The 27699-nt window shown below is 42.3% G+C and overlaps 2 protein-coding genes across 2 annotated transcripts; one reads left to right on the top strand and one right to left on the bottom strand.

Annotated features, from left to right (window-relative positions):
• Window positions 1–2084: 2084 nt before the first annotated feature.
• ehd1a (EH-domain containing 1a) lies at window positions 2085–16291 on the bottom strand. Its single transcript, XM_069171197.1, has 6 exons — window positions 15506–16291; window positions 10354–10451; window positions 5955–6196; window positions 4994–5164; window positions 3610–3774; window positions 2085–3253 (listed from the first exon to the last, which is right to left on the bottom strand). Exons 1-6 carry the CDS (start codon window positions 15892–15894, stop codon window positions 2720–2722), a joined length of 1599 nt encoding a protein of 532 aa, XP_069027298.1. The 5' UTR covers window positions 15895–16291; the 3' UTR covers window positions 2085–2719.
• Window positions 16292–21038: 4747 nt separating this feature from the next.
• ubxn1 (UBX domain protein 1) lies at window positions 21039–25330 on the top strand. Its single transcript, XM_069171778.1, has 10 exons — window positions 21039–21102; window positions 21661–21725; window positions 21864–21917; window positions 22052–22179; window positions 22853–22934; window positions 23113–23304; window positions 23986–24037; window positions 24134–24256; window positions 24469–24652; window positions 24980–25330. The coding sequence occupies exons 2-10, from the start codon at window positions 21667–21669 to the stop codon at window positions 25018–25020; spliced, it is 915 nt and encodes a 304-aa protein (XP_069027879.1). The 5' UTR covers window positions 21039–21102; window positions 21661–21666; the 3' UTR covers window positions 25021–25330.
• The last annotated feature ends 2369 nt before the right edge of the window (window positions 25331–27699 follow it).

Genomic DNA, 27699 nt, shown 5'->3' with positions numbered 1-27699 from the left:
CAACCGATTTCAAGTGAATGTTTTTAGCAACTTGGAAGAAATTCTCCCAAGGCCTTCCTGTCATTTTGTGTTCACCAGAGTAGGAGGATGTGAGGTCACCGTGGATTTGACCTTTAACCTTTGACTCCCAAAATCTAATCAGCTTGGGACCAAGCGAGCATGATTATGGCAGTTTTGAAAGGGACTTTACACTACAGTAAATCTTACAAGGCAAAACCATGGTTTTTACTGTACATCATTAGTTTCCTATTTGTTAGTCAAGAAAGAAAAAATATATTTAATTTGTAAATTATATAATCTTCTAACACACAGTCTGTCAATGCAACACTGTCACTCTTAATCTACATACTGTGACTGACACTCACCACTGCAGCCTTTTGGCAGCAAGACAAGAAATAGATTTATTTTTCCTTTGCAGTTCTCCCACATATTTCAAATGTTTGCCATTCGTGAGAAGCTTCTGTCAAACATAACATTTCAGAAAGCTCTCATCTTTGATTTTGAAGTGAGTAAATGAAGCAGCCAGCATTTATTGACTAATATTTATTGCTGTTGGATGTTATTGTATCCTTCTAATCATATCTAAGTCTAGTTTTTTTGCAACCTGTATGCCTCTATGTAAGGTAAAGTGAAACTCTTATATAAAAAAATATATTCTGATTTATATAATTTGTGCCAATAAAATTCGTCCAGAAAAAAACCTTAAATACCTAGTTGAAAAATCTTAAAATAAGAAATAAAAAAAGAAAAACATTCTGCATAATGAAGGTCAAACATTAGAGAAGTAACAATAAATACAAGAGTTGAGAAGGAAGGTTACACTGCTGTTTTTATTTGAAGGATCAAAAATGCTGAAAAATGTAGATGAAATGAGGAAAAGAAAAGAGAAAAGCTCAAATGAAATACATAAAAAAAATCCGCAGCTCTTTCTTATCAGTGTACAATGTTCACAGTGAGCAGTCCTTCTCTGCAGTAAAGAACCAACTGATAAGAATTGACCCCGTCACTATAAGTCTGTCCAAAGACAACACTTGTAATAACGTATCAAGACACAAGAGAGCGCCTCTGGACTTGTTTAAATATCAAGTGTATCCGACGCTGGCTGCTGATCTGTTGAGTCAGTGAGCAGAATTTCGATGAGCGTCTGTGCAGGCAGAGTGAGCTGCTGAGACAAGAAATGCATGACCGTGAGTGTGGCATGAAAATGAAACGTAACATTGTGTTTCTAGGAGGGAAACTGGAGCTCTCGGCTGTGATTCAGAGGTCAGAAAAAGTTCCTCGCTGTCAGGTGACGTCTCCAAATTCAAGGCTGATGAGATGTGCCGGGGTGGAAATATGTGAATCTACATGACCAGACGTGAAGTGAAAGGCGAAGCGCGACGTTGTGTCTACTTGGCCTTGCATCTATCATCTGGCTGCTTTTCCCACAGTGGGAAACATCCGATAAATATCAGCTGATCGGGATGATTTACATTTCAGTTTCTTATATCTGCATCCGATTTGAATCATGCAAACTGCCTGCAGATTCAGACCTGCTCAGGCTATGTGACAGCACAGGTTTACAAGGTGAATATAAAGAAGTTAAATATATTCAGATGCTCATGTGAGACGGCTTTTTGTCTGTCCATGATTTGTGGTAACTCTGAGCCTGGCCTGAACTCTTGTAAATTGTCTCCATGTGTCCTCAAAGAGAACGTCATACCACAGTTTTAGATTTGACCTCTAAAATATGCAGCAACTTATTTCATGGGTAAATTCCTTTACAAGTCCTCCCGAGACCACCGGTTCGGCTCTTTCTGGCCGACAGGGGGCAGTAGATCCCACTGATACTATTCAAATGAGAGCAAAGAAAAAGTCTTTGGATGACCTCTGGGTGACCTAGTCCTTCACATGACCCTCAATTACAAATTTTTTACAAATTAAAAGCACAAAACTAAGATTCAGCACATATTTATTTAGCAAAGATTTATTCGACTAAGTTGTCCCCAGTTTTAATTCGTGGCACTTTAAGAAGGCTTTCTCCTGATGTCTGAGAAATCCCCGTCGTGTGTCATAGAAAGATTCAACACAAATCCACATCAGCATTTTGGATGGTACTGTATTCCTTTTTATTTATCTGGCAAAATGATAAAAAGGGAAGCATTAGGAAATAGTCCAAGTTAATAGTCAGGAAATACAAAAATATAGATAAAGCAACAGTTGTTTTGATTCATTTCCTCTTTCTCACTCCAAATGGAAAAAAACTATATTTCTTTGGATCAACATATAATAATAATAATATGGACTGTATATCTATAAGACATCTTTTACACAGGCTGCACAAATCCATGTTCAGCCCCATCATGAAACCTCCAGCTACCCTTCAGTTCATGATCCAATAATGTCCTTTCATCAGTTTGCAAATCAAAGCCCTCTCCCCCCATTTATTTCACATAGATACATAAACAGTATCCCCTAATGTAAGACGGTGATCTGCCTTCCCGCCTTCCCTCCCTCCCTCCCTCCCTCCCTTCCCCCAGAAACCCTCCAGTCTCTCTCTGGTGAAAAAGATCACAGCAATACCACCTCTTGGTGTGTCAGGCAGCCTGGTGACTCGCAGTGTGATGGAAGATGATGCTACTCATGCTTTTGGTTGGACTTTTTGTCTGGCGAGTCCTAAACATGATGCAGAGTGTTGACACTTCTCACTTCCAGGCCACTCCCCCTCCTCTCTGAACGTCTAGGCCTCCAGCGCCGTCCCACGCTTGGAAGGGGGCACTAGATGTTCAGGCAGCATAGGCGGCAGCTCATGACCCTCCAGCTTCACCTTGATCAGGTGGTTGGCCAGGGCGAACTCCTCGTCATCGAGGAGGCCATCTTTATCCACGTCTGCCAGCTTCCAGATCTTTCCCAGGACCGTGTTGGGCAGCTTAGATTTCAGCATCTCCTTCTTGGCTGCAGCGCCGGACACTTTCCCGTTGATTGGAGACAGGGTGTAGAAGATCTCATCGTATGTGGGCTTGTCGCGACCCACCACCCACTCCAGCTCGTCGATACCCTCGCTGGCACCCTCGCCGTAGCCATGGCCGAAGGGACCGGTCATGGTCCCCTCAAAGGCTCCGCCCTTGACGGACTGGCTGGGCATGGAGGCCTCTTCCTGGCGCACCAGGGCCATGAGGCGGGCGATGTCGTTGGCGAGCATGTCCTCCACCGACTCCAGCAGTTTGGGCTTGAGCGCTGCAAACTTGGAGAAGTCCTGGGCATTCAGCAGCTCCTGAAGGGATGGAGGGGGTGAGAGAAAACAGGAATTGGTGATAGAAATAGATCAGTCTTCAATGGCTACCAACGGGAGCAGCATACAAGAAGCAGGATTTCCTGACAAACCAGGAAAAATAAATCTCATCCCCGTCCGGGCCCATCCTGGAAGGCAAGAGCAGGAAAGAAGGGCAAAGATGTGAAGAGTAAAGGAGGGAAGGTTATTCTACTACGAACAGTTAGTTTCCAACACTTTATATAACACACCAAAAATAGAGTTGTTATTTCATCAAATCTGTGACTTTGGACAGTACATCAAAATCTGCCATGAAGGTGGCTACAAGAGTCTCTGGACTTATTGCTTTTTACTCTCACCTGCATCTTGGCGAGGTTGGGGAAGTCTCCGGGGGAGATCTGGTGCTCCTTTTCTATCTTGTGGTAAATCTCTCCCAGGTTGGCTATCAGCTCCTTCTTCTTGGACTCTTTTCCAAACATATTGGGCATCTCCTTTTTCAGAGAGCTGATAATGTAGGCCTGCACCTGGACGCCATAAAACAAACAGGACAGACATTTTCAGAGATTATTGTAGCTCCACGTTGGAGTTACCTGCGGGACCTACGTGTCCTTATAACAGAGGAAAACATGGTAAACTTGGTGAGTATTTTTCAAAAGGCAGCAAATGAGGAGTAAATGCAATTTTAAAAACTAGTTAATGAAATGAAAAAAACACATCAGGCACAAATTATTATTAAAAAGCTCCATTTGCATGTCATAACGTCCCAAGGGGAGTTTTAGTTGGGAAATATTCATATAGACCAAAAGCAGCAATAACAAATAATCCCTCTGCCAGGTTTCACTTTACAAGGTGATTGGTTTTACTATACTTCTGCTTGTGGTTATTTTTTAAACTAAACACCGACAAAGTTGCATAAAAGAGGATTTTTGTTTTTGTTTTGTTTTTGTGCAACCCTCCTCTTGTAAGTGGAGGTTTGGGGGGTAGTGGTGAGCAATGGAAAAATAAAGAGTGAAAATAAAAAAAAAAATGGGGCTTAAAAAATGTGTTTGTTCAGCCACCCTGACAGTCTGTCTCTAAGGTCGTCTACCACTTTGGTCATGATGGAAATATCTGAACCTTTAGATGGGTTTCCATGACGGTTTTTTTTTGTTTTTTTTATAAATATTCATGGTTTCCTGAGGATGAGTCCATTTGTCACCTAAAACCATCATCAGGTCAGAATTGTTCATTTACTGTATTTAACAAAATACTTGCAAAACTAATAATCAAGCAGCAACCCGGTTTCCTATAGCGGAAATCTGACTGCACCACAGGCCTGTCGATCAAACAAACACGCCCCCGAAAACACATCTTTTTGAGGCCTAATTTGTAATTAATGATGGGATTATTTTCAGATGGACCGCCAGAAAACTAATAAGGAGTGACTTCAGCGAGCGACACCAAAATGACTTGTGGAAAAAAAATCATTTGACGCTGTATTTCAAGAGAGAAGTTGAACGGGAGTCTGTGGAGCCAGAGGCTTTTTGGAGTTGACCCCTTAGTGGCACTAAAGGCTATTGCAGTTTTAAGGCACTTCCGCATTGGCCTCATTTTTCAGACCCGGAAGCTTAAACCTTATCATACCTGCAGAAACACATCGGCATTGCTGAATCGGCATGTTAGCACGCCGATTCACGCAGCCCAAAGCACCACCGTGACTCACCGAGCAGCTAGCCTGGGCGCGGCCTCATGAGTAACACTGACCTTGGCGAGGCGGGCTCGTTTGATGAGATCGTTGAGTTTGCGTAGAGCTGCGTTGCGTGGCAACGTCTGGATGTCCAAGAACAGGTCCTGCTCCTCCGCCTCGAACAACTTCCGGTTGTCAGGGACCAGCAGGGGCTGGGCCCAGAACGACCCGATGTACACGCGCACCACCTGGAGCAATGTTTGTACAAAGTTAATCACCATTTCCATCAGGTTATACTTCACCCACATGGGAGGGAAGTCTTTCACAGGTCACATACTCAACCCTGCAGTCTGGCTGTTGTGTAAACAGACACAAAACATGTGTACGCTCAGACAAGACAAATAGGACGTGTTACAATGTTACTACAGGGCTGTAAGGTTGCCAATGGAAAAATTGTAAAACTTTGAAAGGCATCTTCTGTGCTTCATGTCCTTTTCAAAAGGCAGCACAATACAATTCGAAGTTAATGAATAATTATCGACACAATCCAAAGGTTTCTGTTAGATCACTTTATGAATATGGCTCTGGATTAAACATTAACCAACCAGTCAGGGAAAAAGTCATCAGACAAGCTGCGTCACATGATCCCAGGTAGGACGTGGGATTTGAAATAGTTGGTATTGTAACAGTTTTGCTTTCATGACATGATTACAGTACTTTATTTCTTGTGTGTTTTGTTAGAGTAGAGTAACAACCTGCGTACACTATCCTACGTAATCACTCTCGTCTTTGGGAGAAGTCATCTGACCTCCGTCCAGACCTGCCGGAGACTTCCCTTCAAAACATTAAACCGACTGACTGCTCCACGTCTGGTGACTAACAGCTGAACGAGGCAACTTCCTGCAGTCAAGTGTGCGAAATCAACACAAGCTTGAACTTATTTGGACAGACTGCGTTTCAGATCTTCCTCCGGGTCAAGCCGAATATATTTCACTCAGATATTACGCAAAGCAACGTGGAAAAACAAAAGCTTTTCACCTCAGGCGTGTTGATGATTTTTCCCAAAGACCACATCAGCGCTCCGTAGACCCTCATCAGCTGCTGAGTGCTGATCTGGTCCGCCTTGTTCAGCACCACGCGCATTTTGTCCTCGTGGTTCTTGAGAGCGCGGATCACCTCAGAGAACTCGTCAGAGATGTCCAGCTTGTGGGCGTCGAACAGGAGGATGATGCGGTCCACGCGCTCTGCAAACCACTCAAGGACCGCGGCGAAGTCGTATCCTGGAGGGTAGAAACGAGGGTAGAAACGGCCGTTTAAAGATCTTGTAATTACCCCGTAATTGGCTTCATGTTTAGTCCGAATAACGTGAAATCTTGGATGTAATTAGGCTGCAAACAAGGTTAGATATTAGCTCCAAATAGGATGCTGCATTACTCTTACACATTGTGACACCAGCTATTTCAAAGCACCCCTACAAGGAAGAGCTCGTATTGTTCCTTGCTGTTAATAGGTGGAGGTCAATGAACTCCAACTATGATCAAATGAGAATCAACAGTGACACATAAATCCAGGACCTCGGGAGCCTGCTTACATTTTTACTAACTGTGTACTACTATCGTCTCACTCGGTTTAGCATAAAACCTTATATGATACTGTGCTTCCAAATAGTGCAATAAATTAAAAAAACAAAACTGCAGTGGTTAAATATGAGTTTTTACCTGACAAAGAGCTCAAAGGCTCCACTTAAATTATGTGTTTAAGGAGGTTTAATTGTGGGTTCTACGTTCATATTCCAAGTCATGTTGATCCAGTAATGTTTAGATAAGGGCTTTTAAGAGGCAGTGCTTTTCCCCCTGGTGACTGATTAACTGACGATAGTGAGAGAGCAGAGAGAGGTGCGTAAAGGTAAAGACAGTTTCAACCCGAGTCCCTCTGATTTGTCAATCTGCAGCATGTATTAGTCTCAGGAATGAAATGCCCTCCAGCAGGGACGGAGCTCTGCAATGTGCTTTACAAAAACCAAGCTGGCAACGAACAACAACAAAAAAGGAAGCAGGGACGGAAACCCTTGACAGAAGGTGACAAGATAAATATTCGACTTGTGTACAGTTAGTAGTGACGTTAAAAAGTGACAAGCCTAACCGGGAAGTGCGGTAAACACATTTCAACCACTGACTGAGCACAGAAAGTTACTGTACTGTTCACATCCTTTAATTATGTGAGAAATAAGGGACAAACCCAAATTACATCAAACTGGCCTTTTTTTTTTTTCTCCATTTGCCTTGAGGACGCAGGGTGGGAAGGCAGAGTTGTGGTTTTGATTAGTGTCTGTGTGTCATCTGATCAGAAAAGAATGCAGCTGCTCTAGAAGCTCATCTGGGCCGCTGCACAATCAACTACAGATCTGCTGCACATGCATTCCAACATGGCTGGCTTTTGTCTCTGCGCGAAAGCATGTACACAAAAGAGAGACGGGGAGATACAGTCGATACAGAGGACGACACTGTGACTTTGACGGGTGAAGAGGGAGGCCGAGAGAAGTGTAAACAGAGAAAGGGAAAATGATGGGGGCAAGTAAAAGTGAAAGTAAGAGGAAAACCCCGACTGTAATAGGAGATTGACACACGGGATGGAAACATGAAGACACGCTCAGCAAAAAAAAAAATTTTTTTTTTTTTTTAAAGAGTTCATGCCTGTTTGTGCACACGATGTGAAAGCAGCGGGGGAATATTTTAAGTTGAAGATCCCAGCGTGAGTCAGCTGAGGACATTTGTTCATTCTCTCTTCAGTCGGTTTTGAACACGAGTGTCAGGGAATCGGACAGCTGCCGTAGCCCAGACTTACTTATAGCACACAGCATCAACAACTGCTGCCGGTACCGCGTATGGATAGAGCCATGACCTCATGACCGATCTGGACAGGCCTCAAAATCACGTGCTAATCGTAGAGGGAGGGCAGAGAAGGGATTTTCATTTTAATGGCCGGAATAACGGTTGGACATGTTTGGCATCTTGGGAAACGTGTTTATCTGCTTTCTTGCTTTCCAGCTACCTGCATGTCTAAAGTTACTGATGGACATGTCACATCTTGCTTACTTACTTATAACCCATACACAAAAAGTAGGGCTTGTATTCTCAAATAATCATTCAGTCTGGAAAGGTAAGATAAATTAGTGAAAATATGAAGTCACGATACTTTTTTGTCTGATCAACAGATATTCAGTTTTCATCCAGTGAAATGAAAGAAATTCCAAAGAGTCTGAGGCCCTTTTTTTTTTTTTCATCTATTTTTCCATACAGATGTGAGGGTGCTACTGATGTTTGCATCTAATTCTCAGAAAGGAAGCGCATTTCCTAAACACGTTACCACAAGCTCTCAAAGTTTTAACTGAGCTTGTTAGAAATCTTTTTTCTTCCTGGCAAATTTGCTGAATTGCATTAACATGTCAATATTTATTGTCAAATCATCATCAGCGACTGGGAAAGATGTCAGCCGGTTTTGCAAAACCACAGTTGTATTAAAGCTTTCGTCACTTCATGACTGAGGAACAAGCACTGAGCCAAAAATGCTGACCTACTCAAAAAATAATTTCAAAGTGTTATGCAATGAAAAAGCTTTGCATCCATGAATGGACTTCATAATTTCATCGTCTCCGAATGCTTATGTGAACGTCTCTGTGCAGCTCTACAATAAAAAATATAGAAATGTTGGCGGTATCTGAAGTCACAGCTCTTGCTAGCTGATTGGCCCTGAGGGGAAGTCTGAGGTAATACCGCCGCTTCCTGTGGCCTGGAGCAAATCTAATACCTGCCATCACACTGAGCACAGACACACACATGCCCGTCACACTCGAGCTGTACAATCCAATCAGATCTGTTTATATATGACACAGTCCATACAGTACGTCTGTGGAGTAGCGTATCGTATCCATGTTTACACAGAAACAGAGGCGTGCATAACGTGTGCGAGAAAGTGTGGGTGTGCTTAAGAAAGTGTCTTTGAGAGTAAGAATGTCTCAGTATGTATGTATGGAAACAAAACTGTCTGAGCTATGAGGCATCAGATTCGGTCTGCGCCTCCTCTCTGGGGACGGGGTCACCTCAACACCTCAACGTGTCCCGGTCTCTCTAGTCACACACAGACTTCCTTTGGTTCCTTTTAAGATGGCAATAATTTACACGTGTACGTTTACCGCCACTCTCTTCAACTCTTCAACTAATATCTATATTCATTGATTTCCAGAAAACAGAAAAGGGTGGAAGTCCATGGTGTAACCCTGCGTTTGCTCAAAGTGAGCTTGAGACTCCGCACCACCACCACCACCACCATCCCCCACCCCCCACCCCCTGACCCCGTTCAGGATAAAGCGGGTATGGCTGGATAGATAATGATCAGATCACCTGCAGATTTATTTCCTATTTCCTCATATTTTATATTGACTTCCTTATATTTTTCTCTTTTCCTTCCGTGGTAGAGAGAAGGTGGGTGGGTGGGGGTCTTGGGAAACTCTCTGCTATGTTTGCCGTTTTACTCCACTTCCTTTTCCTGGAGTACAAAAAAAAAAAACGCCACTACTTGTACGTGAGCTTCCTCTTAAAACGGGCTGAAAAAGGTTGAAAAAGCAGAAGCTATGTCTTCCGCCTTTGTTCTGTAAGCTCATCAAAAGTGAAAATGTGGCAATTCTGAAATGACCCTGAAGGTCACGTAGATTAAAAATATGCATTTATTTATTTCCCACAGAGCACAGGGAAATGACTCGGATATGCAAATAGAGATAAATAGAGAAGTTAAACAGAATTATATTTATTTTAAATAAATAGTAATTTTATTACGAAGGAAAAAAAAATTTTTTTTGTTTTTAAATAGCACTGTAGGATACGTATAGTATTTTCAGGTGATGTTGCATATTCAACTTTTTTAACATAAACTTAGCAAAGAGCTGACCTGAAAACAGAAAGAAAAAGCTAAGGAAGTAAAAGAGGATAGTGCTGCAGAAAACCGCAGGTACCGAGACAGGAAATGAACTTCAAAGTGTTATATGCCTTCTCCTCGCTACTGTCAAGCTGTGAAGGCCACCATGAGTTTTACATGACCTGCTTTGGTTGGGCTTTGACCTACGGGTGTTTAAAGGAGTTAAATACAGGTTTGACAGCACTGTGAGCACAACTGCTGCAATTGGCTAAGTAAAGCATAGGCCAAAACAAAAATAGCACAGAGAGGATAAGGGAAAGGAAAGCGAGTAAGTAGGTAGTTTAAGGCAAGTTTTCATATCTGAGCGTGTGGTTTCCTTTATTTTGCGTGTGTGCGAGGCTTTCCGATTTATAGTATTTCAGGCTTTTTTGAGCACGGGGTGTTGTATGGTCGGATGTGTAACACCAGCGAAAGAAATGAAAGGAAAAGTGGGTAAAGTGTGTCTGTATGTGTGCGTGAAGCAGACCTCTGCTAATCCTCTGTTTCTCCCCCGACAGGATTCCAGGAGTATCGATGATACTGATGCTCTCCAGGACGGGATTTGGCATCTGGGCACACATGAACCTGCCAAAGAAACACACGGATGAGACACCAGAAGCACAGAGGGGAGAAAAAGAAAGTAAAAGAGAGCTTAACTTCAAAATAGAAAGGGTCGAGAGTAGGAGGCGTAGGGGTGGAAAGGGAGAGAGATGCAGAAAACCAGTCAGGTGAGAGTGTTTATACATAAGCTCGGCATTAAACAGACATTATTCTGAAACATTTCAAGGACAGTCTCCTCGCTCGCAGGCACTAACATTAGTCGAATGGTGTTGCTAGTAGAGACAAACAGCTAAAACACAAAGTAGCAGTCAGCGAAAAAGGAAAAACCGGGGTTCAGAGCACAACTGCAATCCTATTTTCAGACGTCCTCGCTGCTAAAAATGGTTCAAGTTTAATTAATTGATGAAAGTAAGCACATTTGAAAAACTCCTGAAGCTCTCCATTACGTTCTCTGTAGCGGCACCTATGGTGATAAGTGGGAACTGCAGCTGTATTTTCGGACCTCATCCCCCAGAGTCCCAAACAGTGTCACATGTAAAGATCGAGCCTGTTGTGTTCGCTCTGCCGAGCCCGTGTGGCAGAACAACCACTGCTGGGTGATGATAAACGCTTCACTACCTTTGTGCATCTTGCGATTCTGCCTTAATGATTTTTTTTTTTTTTTTTTTTTACAGGTTCAGTTTTTTGCTGTAATTATCAGCTGGAAACTCTGTTCGCGTGAAGGTTGGTTGAACCACTGCGAAGGAACGGACCAATCGGCGACCCGTGGCGGTGGTTACGTGCATTCACTGCATATATAATCATGCAGTGAATGTGGGTCGGGTAACACCAGGCTAACTCCCGACTCCCAGCTTGTTCAGTTTGCAGTTGAGCAGATGAACGTGCTTTCATCAGTGGTCCACGGGCTCCGTCCCCATTGTGCCACCTTATTCGGCCGTGACATAACAGACGTTTATTTAACAGATTAACCGTTTCAACTCCAGTTGTTGATTCTACAACAGTGAAACTACATGATGATACCGTTTGTTTCTCCAAACAGTACGTCAGCCTTGCTTATAGGAGGTCACAACTGAATGTTAGGGAAATACTGGGACAATAGATGATAAGCTATAAATTGTAGGCCCGAGTCCTTCCCATTGCAACATAATTCACCGCACAATGGCCTCCTTTGGGCTGGAACACTGGGGTTTGAACTTTAGAGGAGCGGGTCGCTCTCCCAACAGGAATTGAGCCATGACACATACACAAAAACACAAGACAGTTTTTACACACTATAAAGCGTGAGAGAAGATGACTGGTTTTGCATAAACCCACAGTGTCCCACTCAGGACAAAGAAGGGGATTGTTAAGACACCCCACAGCTCAGACTACTACTTCTCACTCTGCTGCACTTTCAGCAAAACTGAACCTATACTCACAACATGGGCCCAGAGGCACCAGGTCATAAGACCGGGAAAACCATGCTTTTACATTCCTGCTGCAACCGCACTCAGGGTAGAGAGGGAGAGAGAGACACACACACATCTCCAAAGACCAAGTCAAAGAAAAGGTCTTCTTGCATGGAGATCCTATGCCTGGTGTTACATTACAACAATAGTGACTGCTGAAGATAACAAACATGGAGATTTTTCCGTCCCTCTCATAGCTGATGGTGTGTGATATCCAGATGGAATTTGGGCTCAGGATTTCCATTTAACCGTCGAGCTCAACATTTTTCCACACAGAGCTTGTAGGGGGGGGGGGGGGGGGGGGGGGGGGATGGGGATGCTCAGATGAACTCGAGCTGGAATTCTTGGAAACAGAGGACCCACCAGGCGCAGAGGCCCGAGAGCCCAGCTGAGATTCTGTACTGTTTCATTATGTCTCAAGAAAGTGAGACACCGATCCTCTCTCGGCGAGTTTGGCATGAAGGTGGGGGTAATATTCCACGCCAGGCCTCGTCCTGTGATTGGATGTCTGGCTCCAACTCATGACAGAGGGCCTTCCTCTCCTGCCCCACCATTCGACCTACGACCTCCCGTCACATCGTAACTTCAACTTCCCATAGATAAGCGGAAACAGGGCGTCGGTCGCTGACAGTGGAGACGTGACAGAGAGGTTTCAACCGTGTCACTTTTCCATATTTGCTTCCAGTGAAACCTCGACTCGTGTTGGTGAATAAATTGATCTATTCTGTCTGCCCGTGTCTTTGACTATATTTGTTATGTGCTCTGCAAGGCTGTACATTTCTCAGCTCCTATCTCTGCAAAGTGCAGCGTCAGCGTCCTGGAATAACAGGCCTTGAGCAGGACAGGACGGAGTAGGATAGCGTGGGCCGGGGTGGGTCAGTGCGGAACTTATACTTTGCTGACACTGGTTTTACTGACTAATGGTTTACAGAGAGCACAAAAATACACGAAGGCCCTCTGACTGCAGCGGCTTTTAAAATAAAGGGAACAAGAACTAAAAAAAAAAAAAAAAAAAAAAAAAAAAAAAAAAAAAAAAAAAAAAACGCAAGCTCATCTGGGAACATTTGGTATGATAGGAAATTAGAAACCGGAATACTAAAAAATGTAAATAGTAAAAAAAAAAAAAAAAAAAAAAAAAAAAAAAAAAGCCAAAAATGTAAAGATAGTGGATCATACTACTATCCATTACCTTTTGCCAAAACCAAAAGTAAGCTGTGGGTGTGAGGATCACATGACTGATTTCTGTTTACTTTCTTCATAAATAACTGGTTACCCTGAAGTCCCATCTGAGCCTGGTAGTTAAAGGCTAATCTGCAAGCTGAATAACTGTAGTTAAGAGCTATACGGAGGAGCTGCCATCATAGTCTCCTCAAATCCGTCAAGAAACTATCTAACCCTTCATATCTCCTTTCTACTTTTATAACTTAAAACACACTGAACAAAGCCACAGCTCAAAGCCACTCCAAATAGTTGTGAACTCCAGACAGGAAAATGGAAAACTGACCCAGTCTGAGCCAAAAAAAACCCCAGCTCAGATCTAAATGTTTTTCTGGATCTGGTTCTTGAAAGAATGTTTTATCAAATGCAGGCCTGCTCTGTGCAACGTGCCATGTGAGCTCCTCATATCGGTCATGCACCTGCTCTCGTCATACTCGCATATCCTGTTATGCATGATCATTTGAGCTCTAAGCCAATATATGACAACTCAAGCCTGCGTATGCCTCCGAGACAAAATTGCAGACCGAATTCAAAGAGAACCACGAGTCCCAAGACACCACAGGATTGCATCCAGCAATTTGACAAATGATGCTACAGTGGACAATTGCCTTTGTTTATACACAATCTTATCTGGTTTCCCCTAAAGTCGGTAATCAACTCAGAGCAGTGAATTTTGGCCCGTGGAGTCTCATCTTTTAAGAGTGTTATCTCAAAAGCTTCACTTCACTTCTCTGAGCCTGAACGATGTTACTTGGCAGAAGTTTGCACTCATGCACGATAAGGCAAACACTCCACATAATTGAAGGAAGGGATGTCAGGGGATAATGGGAAATAGGTCTAACTGTGGAAGTGTCAACTCGAGTGTTTGTATTACTACGGCGTATGGCCACACAGCCCACCTGATAATCTGAGGCTAATAACAGATTAAGATCACGACGGTCCACTTGTTTGTGCATTAGGCTCGTCCATCTGTTCAGATGGCTATTCCTGTGCAGGGTGACACCATTGCTAGCTACCGGGGGAAATAAGGGACATACCCAGGTCCTCTACAGGAAGTAACATCATCAACAATGTTAGACATCTGATGTCATCACAAGGCCACACACACAGTAAAGAGCATTTCACCAAGCATCGTCACATCGGCTCTGACTCATAGCACCTTGCTCGTGCAGTTTCACCTTGAGCTGGACTCAACGAGCCGCTGGCAGACTTTTCGCTGTCTTTGGCTCTCTCTTTGTTAAGAAGCACATTACTAAACACATTTTTACTCTATTACGTGTTTGTTTTACTTTCACCCCTGCTTTCATTCAGCTGTTTTCTATAAATTTCCACATTTGATTAATTAGCGAAAGCCCCAGCAGGGGGAATGCCTGACTCATCAGACATTTTGCCATGAGGAATTTTTTTTTTCTTCTTCTTTTACATCAGACTCAAACATCAAGATGAATTACAGACACGAGAGTGATTCATAATACTTTAGGAAGAACTTTTCACTTAGGAAGTTTCCTCTTGAATTATCTGGATAAAACTCGAGCGAGCTGCAATGTCTGAACAGCCTCAGTGAAACACCTGCTGACTCAACAGCAACCACCCCCGGTGCCACAAATATGTTACAAGAGGCTAGATACCGAAACCTTTAACCCTGCGTGATAAGATTTCATAAAGCCTACTCAGGTGGTGAATAGCGGGAGTTGGCCCATCGGCTTGCATCAGGGGATACGAAACTTATGGCACCGGCATCTAAGGACAGAACAAAGTCGGCACGTTGCCTAGCAACAGTGCTTACAACTATTTCTCTGTTCACAGGGGGGAGGGGGGGGGGGGGCACACTGTGATGGTGGGACAAAACGGTCCGTCAACTCGGTGACCGTGACTCAAGCCAGGTGCTTTATAGGAAGAAGTGCCTGTAAAAAAAAAAGGGGGGGGGGGGGGCAAGGAAGGCTCTATGTTAACTGTTGGGATGTGGTCCGAGTTGTTTAAAGGGACAAGGTGTGGTAAAGCTCCTCCCTGACCTTTGGATGTTGCTCTCACCAGCTGGATCTGCCACCTGCACTATTGACGCTGAACACCTGCATTCACTCACGATGATGAAAGAGGGAAAACCGTCACACACACACACACATACACACATTTGGCTCTGCTGGAAAGATTGTACAACAGCACGCTGTGAAAATACCTTGGAAAAAGTGTGGCGCATGTGAGGACTTGTATGGAGGGCATTTAAACTCGAGAGTGATGTGATGTTTTAACACACGTCTGTATTTAAAAAAAAAAAAGACAGTTTAAGACAAGCATGGCACTGACAAAGACATGTCCATTTCATTCACAAATTACTGAATGACTCGTAGGGGGGGCTTCAAGCGCTCATATCCTACAAAAGTAAGGTCTGGGAACGTGGCACTGGCTTTTTACCTGTTGAGGAAGGCGTTACCAAAGGCGTTGAGCTTGCGGAAGGGCTTCTTGGGGTCGACGACCAGAGCGTTACCCGGTATCACCCCGTCCTGTTCGCCGTGCATCACCGCGATGAAAGAGTCCGTGGTGGGCTCGGGGCCGATCCGCATGCCGGGGAAATCCTGCTCCATGAGGTGTCGAATGAAAGTGGTCTTGCCGGTGGAGTACTGACCCACCAGGAGGACCATGGGCTTGTTGTCGAAGTCGGCATCTTCGAGAGCCGGGGAGTGGAAGTCGTGGAACCGGTACGTGTCCTCCAGCGGGAACAGCTTGGTCCGGTAGAGCCGCCGCAGCCCCTCCGACACGTTCTGGAACAGCTCGGGGTCCTTCTTCAGGTTCTTTCTGAACATGGTTACGGGTTTCTAATGACCTGGGTGGTGGTGTTGTTGTTTTGTTTTTTTTTCGTGGTGTGGAGTCTCTCACACCGAAGGAGAGAGGAGCTGCCTGCCGGAGTGGAAGCGACGAACTGGGCGAGGTCTCAAGAAGTTGGTGTCCCCACCCTCCTCCTCTTCGCTAGCTGAGCCAGTAGCCACGCACTGCGAATCGGTCATTCAAGAGAGGACTCCCCTTTTCAGCGGACAGTCGGCTCACACGTAAAACAGCCGGCGGCCCTTCTCCACCGTGAACACGGAGCTTTGGGACGGAAATGTGTCGTCTCACGACCGCAACGGGGAAAACCGCCAATACCGCGAAAGCGATTAAGCTACTCGATCGGCAACCGGCTGTCAGTTGGCGAAGCACCAAGGAAGGCTGGTATCCGGATACCGGAAACGCTCCACGTATTCTTTTCACATTAAAAGCCTCAGCGGTGGTAGTCGGTTATGTCTCCTAAAAGTATGTTTAGGCTCTCAACTTTTCATTCCTTTATTCGTGAATATTTTTCATTTATTTACCCACACGGTAAATGTATCTATTGTGTAGCCTATTTTACCTCATCTTTTAACGTTGGAGTTTCTGAGCCTAATTTTGTTGTGGGAATCAACGAAATAATACACGAAATAACTTTTATTATGGTACCATAAATATTTATATATTAGTTTTTAGTCTGAACCCAAACACTCACTTATACATTTTCTATGCTAAAATATATATATATTTTTTTAATGTCAGTAACTTTTATTGAACTGGGTAGAGTTAAGTAGAGTACTTAAATAAGTTTACATTTATTCAAGTGCAATATATTTACATTTATTCAAGAACTCTATTTAACTGCAATTTTAAGGTAGTTGTTCTTTGCTTGAGTATTTCCATTTGATGCTACTTTATTGTTCAACTTCACTACATTTCAGTGGGAAATATTACTTTCTCCTCCACTACATTTATTTGACAGCTTTAGGTAGCCTACTTTTCAGAAAAAAGATTTGACCCAGTAAATTATGTAACAAGCTTTTAAAATACAACTCATTCGTAAATATTAAAGCAGTTTTTTCCAATATTTTTTACTACTGATGTCACAAAAACAGTGTGTAGTCTGGATCACATTTCAGATGTCTTTGAGTTGTTACAGCTCCACCAAATACTGATTTATCCATCAAAAGTTCTCACATAGTTTCATTTCAATAAACTGTTAAGTGATCCAATATCTAATCAAAATGAAAGATTACAGTAAAGGTAAAAAAAAAATCTGAAAACAGATTTGTGGTCAGAACTTGTTTTTTCTTCTTTCCTCTCAGTTATCATCTGACGGCCCCTCTGAGTTACCTGCTGGACCTGCTTATAAAACTGGATATAAAGTTCATACAAGCTCCACCTACAGCAGCTACAACAGTAACATGGTGCTTACACACTGAGGCTTGAGTAGTAATAATCTGATGATGTCATGTTTAATAATATATCAGTCAGAAGGACCAAACCATTACGTTTACTTTCATACTTTATCTACATTTTGCAGGTTATTCTAAATTTTTTAATTATTGTATTGGTACTTTTACTTAAGTAAAGAATCTGAATACTTCCACTGTGAAAGTGTGAAATATAAATGACATCTATCTGTCTTTATACAGCCAACGCACGCTCAAATAAAAGCCTGCACACGCTGATAGGTGCATTCATGCATCAGTAAAATTTCCAAAATGCTACTTTCATTTTCATGGTTTTGCTTTTGCTTTTGCTTTTGCCTTTACTTTTCAAATGATTGCATAAAATTGCAACCAGATCGGGTCAGTGATACCTACATTTCCTTTCAGTTTTGGTTTTACGTTGTACTCTAAGTAGTTACTGTTATGTATTTCTCAAACTGAGTGACATGTAGTTTTTCTCAGTTTTCACTTATGTGCCTCAGAAAGATGTTGTAATGTATTACTTGTGAACCTATGCGAGTGAGGGACCTTCGGGTCTTTGACACACAAAAAAACATCCATTCATGTATTAATGATAGGGAAACTCTTTGTCATTTAGATAAATGAGGTGTCCTACAACTTAATATGTGTTTTATCTGTATAAATATTTTAATATAGAAACACACAGACAGTAAAACTGGATTCATGAATTTGTTTTTATTTTATTGGAAAAAGTAACCGACACAGAAATAAGCATGAGAATGGCCCCGAATGGAAAAACAACAAATAGAAAGTGTTACTGTACACAAGCTACAGAGAGTCCCAGCAGTGTTTCGATGACAAGAAGTGTCCCTCCACGGATAACAGCAGCTCCACTGGAAGCCAGAGTTTTCCCATATGGAGATGCTGTTACAGCTGGTGAGACCCACAGAAACAACACAGCTGGTAGCACCAGGCAAGACCACGAGACTCTCACTGCAGGATTGGTTGTATGGTGTTCTGCTGACATTTATTTTTTGATGAAACAAAATCTAAATGTTCAAGTCTTTTTCCTTGTGTGGTTCTGATCAGCTGACAAAACTTAGGTAGAATTACACATTCTCTTGAACAATCAAATACACATTTCATAATACTACATACCTGAGCACCATGGCACCAGTAGGACAAATGTTTCAGTCATATGAAGTAAGGCTGCCCTCTTTTGGTCAGCTGTTGCTGACTACATGGATTCAAATCAGTTTATTACATCTTTTTTATTTCAGCGCTCATATCAGAAACCACCTAATAAAGGCTCAGTAAAATGTCATACACTATTGTCTCTTAATCTGTGTTTCTACTGCTTCAAAGATAACATTATGACACCAATAAAAATCAGGGTCATTAACTCAATGAACTTTTCCTAGAAGTGAAGAGTGAGTGCCATTGCAGCAAATGAACTGCAGTCTCAAAATTAATCTTTTACTTTTGGGCATTGATATGGCTTTGAACAATAGTGATAAATATATGCAGGCATCATTTCCTTGTGCACACCTCATCTCCTTAGCTTCCCATAATCTCTCTTAGCTTATCCTGACTGAGCTTTGACCCTTAACCCTGTCCCTCTGTAATAAACAGAGCCATAAAGCAATTTAGGAGACCTTCACCCCTATTGTCTCCATCGACTTTGCCCACTTAAATTTTTTTACAAGATAATTCCACCTGGAAGGGTTATTTGTGCCTTCAGAGAATCTGCTTTGTGAATCTCAGCACTGAAATTAGAATGAACGTTTTTGATGAAGACACGTTAAAATGAAGTCGAGGTAGCGAGGCTGATCTGGTCAGTGCTGAGAGAAGAAATCAATACCACACTTTGAATCTTAATCTACAGAAATTGAAAACATGTTTTATGTTTTTTGGGCAGATATCACAGGCATAATAATTTTTGAGTTTTCTCTGAAAACAAAGTTGATTTTAGCCTTATTAACAGCTGCACAAATTAAACACAATCCACCAACAACCTGTTGCAGAATAAAATGACATTTGTTGCCTGGCAACTAATAAGTCCATCAGGAAGCATTTGGATCTTAATTCAGTTTTCATTAATTTTATAAATTTCTTTAAAAGACATTTTGTATCATGATGAAATAGAATTCTTTCTTTGATAACTAATCAGTTCATTCGCCCTATCAAAATACCAAAAGTTAATACTCACCAAGTAAATACTACAAATGTTGCCGGTTTCAGTCAAGGATTCTGGCAATTAAAGTTAGAAAAGGAGAAAACAGACCAAAAAAAGATCAAATGAAAGTGTGAGAAAAAGAAAGCCAAACATATAAAGGAGAAAAACCGTCAGTTATTAAAAGAGGAGAGTCAGAAGTGAACTGACTGAGACGGAGGTCTGGGCTGGAGTGATGGTAGACTCATAAAGCAGGGCTGCTTAAGACTGCGTGGGGGAGCAAAAAAATTAATCATTACACTTACTGTAAATATGTAACAGACCCAACCTGCACATAAAAGTCAGCAAATTGCATTTTGTTTGAACACCCACAGAAACACGAGGGCAGGATAAAATTATACAAGCAGCCAATGAGCGATGTCATCCAGCCTTGAAGCACTTCAAATCTGCCCACTCACACTGAGCCCTCCTCATTCAGGGTGTCAGTTCTTCCTCTGCTCTCACATTTTCTAAAAAACTCCACAGATATATACAGCACGGGCCAAAACTATTTCAAATTAAATGATTAAATAACTAAATTCAGAAAACATGGATTATTTTAAAATGCTACTTCATAGACTATGAATGATCCAAATTTGAAAGCAGTTTTGTTGCATAAATTTACTGTTAGTCCTTATCTGAATATCTCACATCCCAGTCCAGAGGTGATTTTGATTTAACTCCCAATGAAAAATTATATATACATATAAATGCTGACATAATACATTGATAAGTCCAAAAATAGTTATATTTAGATTTAAGTAATGTTTTTGAATTTGTGGAGCAGCTTAACTTTAATATTCTGGGTGCATTTTGTCATTACTTTGTTGTACAATACATGTCGATACAGATGTAGCTTCATATTCAATCATACATTTGCAGGAATGTCTCTATATTGAAGAAGACTGCCTGGATTATATTGTGTCTATCTTACTTGGTAAAACTGTTTATACCATAATTTCCCTCCAAAAACCACTGAAAAAGACCACAGACAGTAATTCCTGCAAATCGTTCGGTCCTTTTAATTTTTCCTTAATTTGTAACTGAGTCGTATCTTTTACCAAAGTTTGATAACAGTAACAATTTAGAAAATCCGTTACCTCCGACGGGGGGTAAATAAATAGCCTAATCTAAATCTTGGTGTGGAAAAAAAAAACTGAAACTGTGTCCCAAACTGACAAATGTTGTAATTTACATAGACTACTTCATCTTTTACATTGTGAGTCACATTTTATAGGCTTAGTTACCCAACAGGTCATAAAGCAACTCGAACTGAATCAAATCTCAACCAGTTACAGTAATAAAATGCTGCTCTCAAATTCTTACATAAATAGTAATAATCAAAGAAACATATTTCAATGAAGGACACGGTTTTACACTTTAGGTGGAATATGTAGATTTATGAACGTGTAGGTGGGGAAGGAAGGAAAGGAAGATTTGCAGCTGTAGTTACTGAGGGGCTTTGATCATTTTAGTGAGTTTTGATGTAGTTCGGCCGTAAAAGAGTTGAAATCGCTATTTTTCCCGCATTGTTCCTTTTTGAGCTCTTTTGGTTCCCGTACTGTTGAAGCGGCGTTGGCTGATGTGTGAGTAGCTAACTAACTAACAGCTATCTTCACGAGGATATTGGCTAATATTACCTTTCGTAAAATATAAAATAGCACCCACGCGTGCCTTTACATGTAACATACGAACAAACCTCAACAACCGAAGTGACGAAGAGCCTATTAGAGATGCTGGTTGTTTTAAATCATGCTAGCCAGCGACGCTTCCCAGCTAGCTTTCGCAAATTTTTTTTTTTTTAACGTTAGCCACATTAATGCTAATTTTCACCTCTCAGCATAACATTAATTTTGATATTAAATAACGAGCGAGCCGTAATAAACAGTTATTTTTGATGAAGCTGCGCGTCAAGGGGAACCGTAATGTTTGTTCACGTGGTGTTATACGATGACTACAATTGGTAATGGAGCTTCTTCAGACGAGACAAGAGCAGAAAGAAACTCGTGATTTAAGTTGGCGAAGTTGAGACAGAAGCGCGCCGGGTCCTTTGTTGTGACCGATCTCCTGTCGGGCAACAAACGGGAGTGTAACAGCGAGTCTGAATGAAAGTTGATTTGTGAACGTTAATGGTGTTGTTTCAGGTCAAAATGGCAGAGCTGACAACACTGGAGAGCCTGCTGGAGATGGGCTTTGACAGAAACAGAGCGTGAGTGACACCAGACCTGAACACCGGTCGTGGTGGATTTTATTTTTTATTTTCTCACTGATTACAAAGGAGGTGAAAGTGAAGCTGATCGTAAACGTAAAGAGCAAACCCGTGTTGTCTCCCGTCTGGTTTTGTCAGAGAGAAGGCGGTGGCCAACACGGGGAACCAGGGGATAGAGCAAGCGATGGACTGGTGAGTGTGACACACAACGTTTTATAATGTGTTTGACTGATGACTGTGGCTGTTAACACTCCCCATGTCTCCCTTGTAAAAACAAAAAAACAAAACAGCCAGTTGCTCCTCATTTACCGCCGTGTTTCCCTCAGGTTAGTGGAGCACGAGAACGACCCAGACATCGACGAGCCCTACGTGCCGCCTGTCGGGATGGTCCTGGGAGGAGAGGCGCAGAGCCAGTCCAGCACAGAACAGCCGACGCTAGCAGACACTGCTGAAGGTCGGGGGCCCTGTTGTGCTTTCTTTTTTCTTTTTGGGGACATCGGAAGGGTTCATGATGGTGTGACACCGCTGTAACAGACAAAGAGGGATGTGCCGCTGGATATTTTGCCAGAAGGCTTATACTGCGAAAGCCCCTCCGCCTTTGACATCTCTGAATGTATTAGGAAATTGGGTAGGGTTGAGTAATCGATTAGATCACCCGACAGAAAATTAGTTGTGAGGATAAGCAATTATATGTAGGTACGCTGTGAAGTGAAATTGCGTTTAATGTGAAAGAGGATCTATCCACTTATTCCATAACATATATTTTGGCTCTGTTAGCAATATATCAACTCTAAACTTCTGGTTAATTCACATTGAATATAATATTCTCTCAGATTATTTCTCAGTTTGTATTTTTGCTTTCTTTTCTCATTGCCGTGAACTCCACCAAAGAGGTTTTGTTTGTTTGCCTGTCAGTGTTTTGCGGTGGAGGTTTACTGTGTGCATGCTGAGGTTTTAAGGTTTGTGGTGTTGGCTGTGGATGTTAGATGAGCATTTTGTGTCCATATGTGACTTTTGCTTTGGTTTGCAGTTGACATTAAGAAATGTCTCCTTTCTATCTGCCTCTTGTTTCTTTTTCCTTTTATTCTTTCTCTCACGTGCATTTGTCTCGTCTTCTGGGACCGCAGGTGGAGATAACGACTACATTGAGACTGAGGATGGTCTAAAGCGGCCAATGACAGAAGAGGAAAAACAGGAGCAGGTCAAAAGGTCAGAGTGCACAAAGTAGCTTTTACTGGTGGTATGGAGTGGCTGTACTGGTCAGGACCTTTCTCTAAAAATCGGTCTGACACAGCCAGCTTATGTCTTGGAGTTCAAATAATGTGTAAATACTCTTTGTCTGGGATGCTGAACAGGCAAAAAGGAAATAAGTTGATGTGTTTTGCAGGCTAGAGGAGCTGATGCGGGTGAAGCAGGAGGAGAGAAGAGAGCGAGAGCGGGCAGAAGAGGTGGAGAGGGAGAAGTATCGGAGGAGGCAGGGCCAAGAGCTGCAGCAGATCCGCCAAAAACTTCAGGATGATGACATGAAAAAACTTGCTGATCAGCGCAGAAAAGAGAAGATGGAGGATAAAATGGCCAGGTATTGTCCTTACGACACACATAAAGTCACATCTTTGCGCCATGAAAAGAAGGCTTGGGTAAAAAATGATTGTCTCTGCTTATCATGAGAGAAGTATCTAAAAATTTCCAAAAATGTTTTCTTGAATCCCCTCTGGGGTGTAATCTGAGGAGGAGGAAACTTTTATTTTTATTTTGTTATTTTATTATTCATTACTCGCTATAAATCGCTGAAAGAAATCGAATTGAAAATGAATCCGAGTTCTGGAACCAAGTTCACAAATCACAGTGGGGCTCGTCAAGTTCAAATTGAGATCCCTGGTTCAATTTTGAAATTAAAGAAGTAGGTTGCAAATTGTGATATTTTTATGCATTGACATCATGGTACATTGTATCTGGGACATTACATCATTGTGCTGGAGTCTGTTACTCTGCAGACACATACTTAGGAACATGACCACTTAAGAATGAGACATAGGAGACGCTTCATACCTACATGTCCTATGGAGTGGGCGATGCAATTAGATCTTTGTGTACCTTGCTGCATCAGTTTGCGTATTAATACAGTATTTTTTTTTTAACCTCATGGTAACATTTATGATGACAGACTACAACTGTTGTTCTTTTGTCATGGGATTAAGAGTCGGACACAAAGCCTCTTCTTATTGTCTCTCATTGTGTTTATTGTGTTTATTCCTATCAGGCAAAGGGTTAAAGACAAGATAGCGCGAGATCGAGAGGAGAGAGCGCAGAAGGTACCTCAGTCAATGGTCAAGTTCAGTTTACCTTTGTCTGCAACCACTTCTGTTGGAACCAGTAACAACTTGGATTATTGTTGCTTTCCTGTTTAGTTTGGAGGCGGCGGACCTCCGAGCACGGCCGCTTCATTCCAGCCTGCCCCGCCCAGTCCGTCATCACCCACCAGTCAGGGCCCTCCACCCACCAAAAAGGAGTATGATGAGTCCAGGATACAGGTGCAGACCTCTGTTATACTTGTTTTACATCTTGTATTCTCTCTCGAACCTGCAAGCAATTAATAAATCTGAGTAGAGCATAATACAGTCTGACAGATGTTTTGGTCTCATCACTGCTTTAGACTTATTTTACTAGATAAGACAAACTGACAATTTGCTCTAAATCACGGCCTGCCGTTTCTCTCCACTTGCTGCTCCCCGACTCCTCACAGGTCCGTCTGCTGGACGGCTCGACCATCACAACAGTCTTCAAGGCCCAGGAGCCGCTGGCGGCAGTGCGCGTCTACGTGCAGGTGAACGGCAACACACCCGAGGGTCAGGACTTCACGCTGCTGTCACCCTACCCCCGTCACGTCTACACTGAACTGGACATGGAGAAGCCCCTCAAAGAGCTGGGTGAGCTGGGAACAGGATTTGGATAGAGAGCACATGCTGCTGTAGAGCTTATAACTGCATTAGGATTCAAAAAGGCCGGGGGCACAAGGGAAAACGCGAGTGTGAGTGCGAGGTGTAAATGCCTTTCAGACAGAATGTGATCTGATTGGTTCGGACACATCTGGTCTGGTAATCACACGACATTATTCAGATACAGATCACATAATAACGCCACAGGATACATCACATAATAATAATAATACAAATTGTAAATGGAGTCAAACTCAGTAAATCACACGCAGACTGTATCTGACCTTTTTCCCCTATCTGTCCTTCCTGTCTCTTTAGGTCTGGTGCCTTCAGCTGTGCTGGTTGTTACCAAAAAGTAAGAACAGGAGGATCTGCTCTGTGAGCCTACCTCACCACTTCCACTACATCAACACCAGAGACACCAGAAACAGAATGATCCACCAACAGAGCTACAATCTAGTATCACTCAGTAAGCCAGGTAACTGAACTAAAGCAGAGGTGTAGCGTGAGGTTTGTGTTCAGACAGTGTGTTAAAGCTCTAAATGAAGATATGAGGATATTGGTTTGGTCCACAGACTAGATGCAGCTTCTTGCTTTCACTGGCTGTAGGGTTGGTGTGTGCAGTGAGCTTGACTTTTACAGATTAAAGTGAAGATAGCTGGCTTCTGACTGATACTGCTTCAATGAGCACCGCTCATGGTATACACAACACATTCAAAAAAATATATATAAATAATACAATTGTTAAGTTTTAACCTGATCCTTGCATAGCAGAGTGCTACACAAGACCGAGGAGTGGTTCTGAAAGGGCCTTCATTTTAATCCCCACAATCTTCCTGATTTTGTGACATTCTACTTTGCCATTTTTTTTTATAAGTTAAAATATATTGACAGTAAATGTCTACATAGTCACCAAAAATCTACTTACAATAAAGATGACTTGGGAAAATTGAGAAGTTGGACTGCATTTTCACTTGTAAAATTCCTTTAAAAAAAAAAAAAAAAAAAAAAGTGGTTAGAATTTCTATTTTAATTATGAACAAATCTCACGAAAAGACCAAAACCAGCTAACGGATAACTATTCCTGCTAATAGGTTTAACTAAAGCTTGGTGTATCTTACTCCTTTAATAGCTTACAACCAGGAACAATTAAAACTGTCGGAGCTGATCCGACATACACACATTGTGCTGCCAGAAATAAATCGGCAGAACAGCAAATCTCGGGCTTAAAAACGAATACTCAGCTCGTACATATTTGTGTCGGTTCATTGGTTTGAGCGCCAGACTGACACGTTGTTGTTTTTGGTCTTTTCATGTGGTCTTTTGTCACGAATAAAATGACAGAATATAAGCAGAGTTCTACTTCAAACTAAGACATTTAATCACAACATAAGAGTTTAAATAACTAAAACAAGTGCACATTTTACAGGGTTGTGATGTTTTTCACAACGGCAGCTCTTTGGCAACCTTGAACCAAATAAACCTTTTCACAGTTCTAGGAGCGGTTGCGTTCGCACTGCAGGAACTGAGAACCTTTGTACTTCAACTGTTCAGGGGGCCTTTTTTTTGTTGTTGTTGTTGGTGCAGTACTTTTCCTGTCTTAAGAGGAACTATAGTGATGTAAGCGTGCTGTGATTGGTTTACCACTTTACCTTGCCGTCAAAAAAAAAAAGAAGCCCTTTCCCACGGGGGGAACTGCGTCATATTGCTCTGTTCAAAGACAAAAGACTCCCCTGACAAAAACAGGTAGTGGCTCGTGTACCGCCGCCTGGATCGGTTAGTTCGTTAGTAGCAGGTAAGACACTGACAACAGATGGTACCCCCAAACAATTACACTTCAAACGCTCCTTTAATCGTTAAATAGAATTGGAACAAAACATGGACAATTGGACCGCTGTTGTTGTATGCTGCGCATTAAAAGACGTTGCCGACGGCCGGCCGATTCACGCCATCTCAGCATTCCCATAAACTGCACGAATGCAAAAAGAAAGAAAGCCCGTGACGACATGTAGTTATCGGTCGTCCTCAGTTGGTACCTTCTCCTTGGGACTGCTTGGTCAGAAAGCACTGTTTGTAATGCTGTTGGCCCTCTGTGGGAACGTCATACCTCATTTGTTCTTTACTGGCTACTTCTCTCATCATCTCATTATCAAGACGGGTCAGACTCACCGGACTGATTTTTTTTAACAGGGGCATCACTAAAGACGGACGTTACGTATTTAACTGAATTTATACCGATTTGCAATTATTCGCATCAAATTGACCTCTCAAATTGATGTTTTCTGGTTAATGTTGAGTATTTTATTAAACCACGTGAAACTGGAATAGGTCAAGGACTAACAAGCACGTATAACACAACACAAAACTGAAGAAACATTGACTTTTTTTACGGTTTGAAAAGCTCGACTGTAAAATGCAAGACGGCTGCTTCAGTTTCACGGTCCCCGGTTTGTGCACGCCGACTCCGTCGCGACCGGGACGCCTGAACAGGAGTCGTCTCCAGTGTGATCAGTAATACCTGAGATTTAAAAGTCAAAACGTATTCAACGAAAATGGTAGATTGATGTATTCAGCCAGCAGGTTTCAGAGGCTGTGGTCTTAACACCAGTGATCTCCTTATCAAACTGAAAGGAGCAACCTCTGCTCATCGCCCTATTACTGAACTTTCTTAAAGTCCTTAGAGGGTGCTGCCAGTCAGGAGCAAAAGTTCATTACGTTTGTGCAAGTAGGGCAAGCACTCCCCAAGTTTTCTTAATGCAGCAGGCTGAGGAAGGCAGACATATCTTAATGTGAAGGAGGAAAGTTCAGAGAGGGTTTAGAGAGTCTCCTTCAGGTTCAGGAAATCTGCTTACTTGCTAACGAGCTCCTGTGTTTTGGTTTTAAGATGTCTGAAGCACAACGGTCAGCATTTTTATGTTGTTAAAAGAAGACTTGCGAGTCGACTGTCGTGCTAACAGCTCTGTAAGACTTCTCTTCAGATCAGCGGTTCATTGAGCTGGTTTAGCTTAGGCTAATTTAGCATCTGCTAATTACCCATT

This window comes from Embiotoca jacksoni, unplaced genomic scaffold (genome assembly GCF_022577435.1).
Source record: "Embiotoca jacksoni isolate LCO1_2020_lvr unplaced genomic scaffold, fEmbJac1.0.p SCAF_5, whole genome shotgun sequence".
NCBI lineage: Eukaryota > Metazoa > Chordata > Actinopteri > Embiotocidae > Embiotoca > Embiotoca jacksoni.
This window is presented reverse-complemented; position numbering and strand designations above follow the sequence as displayed.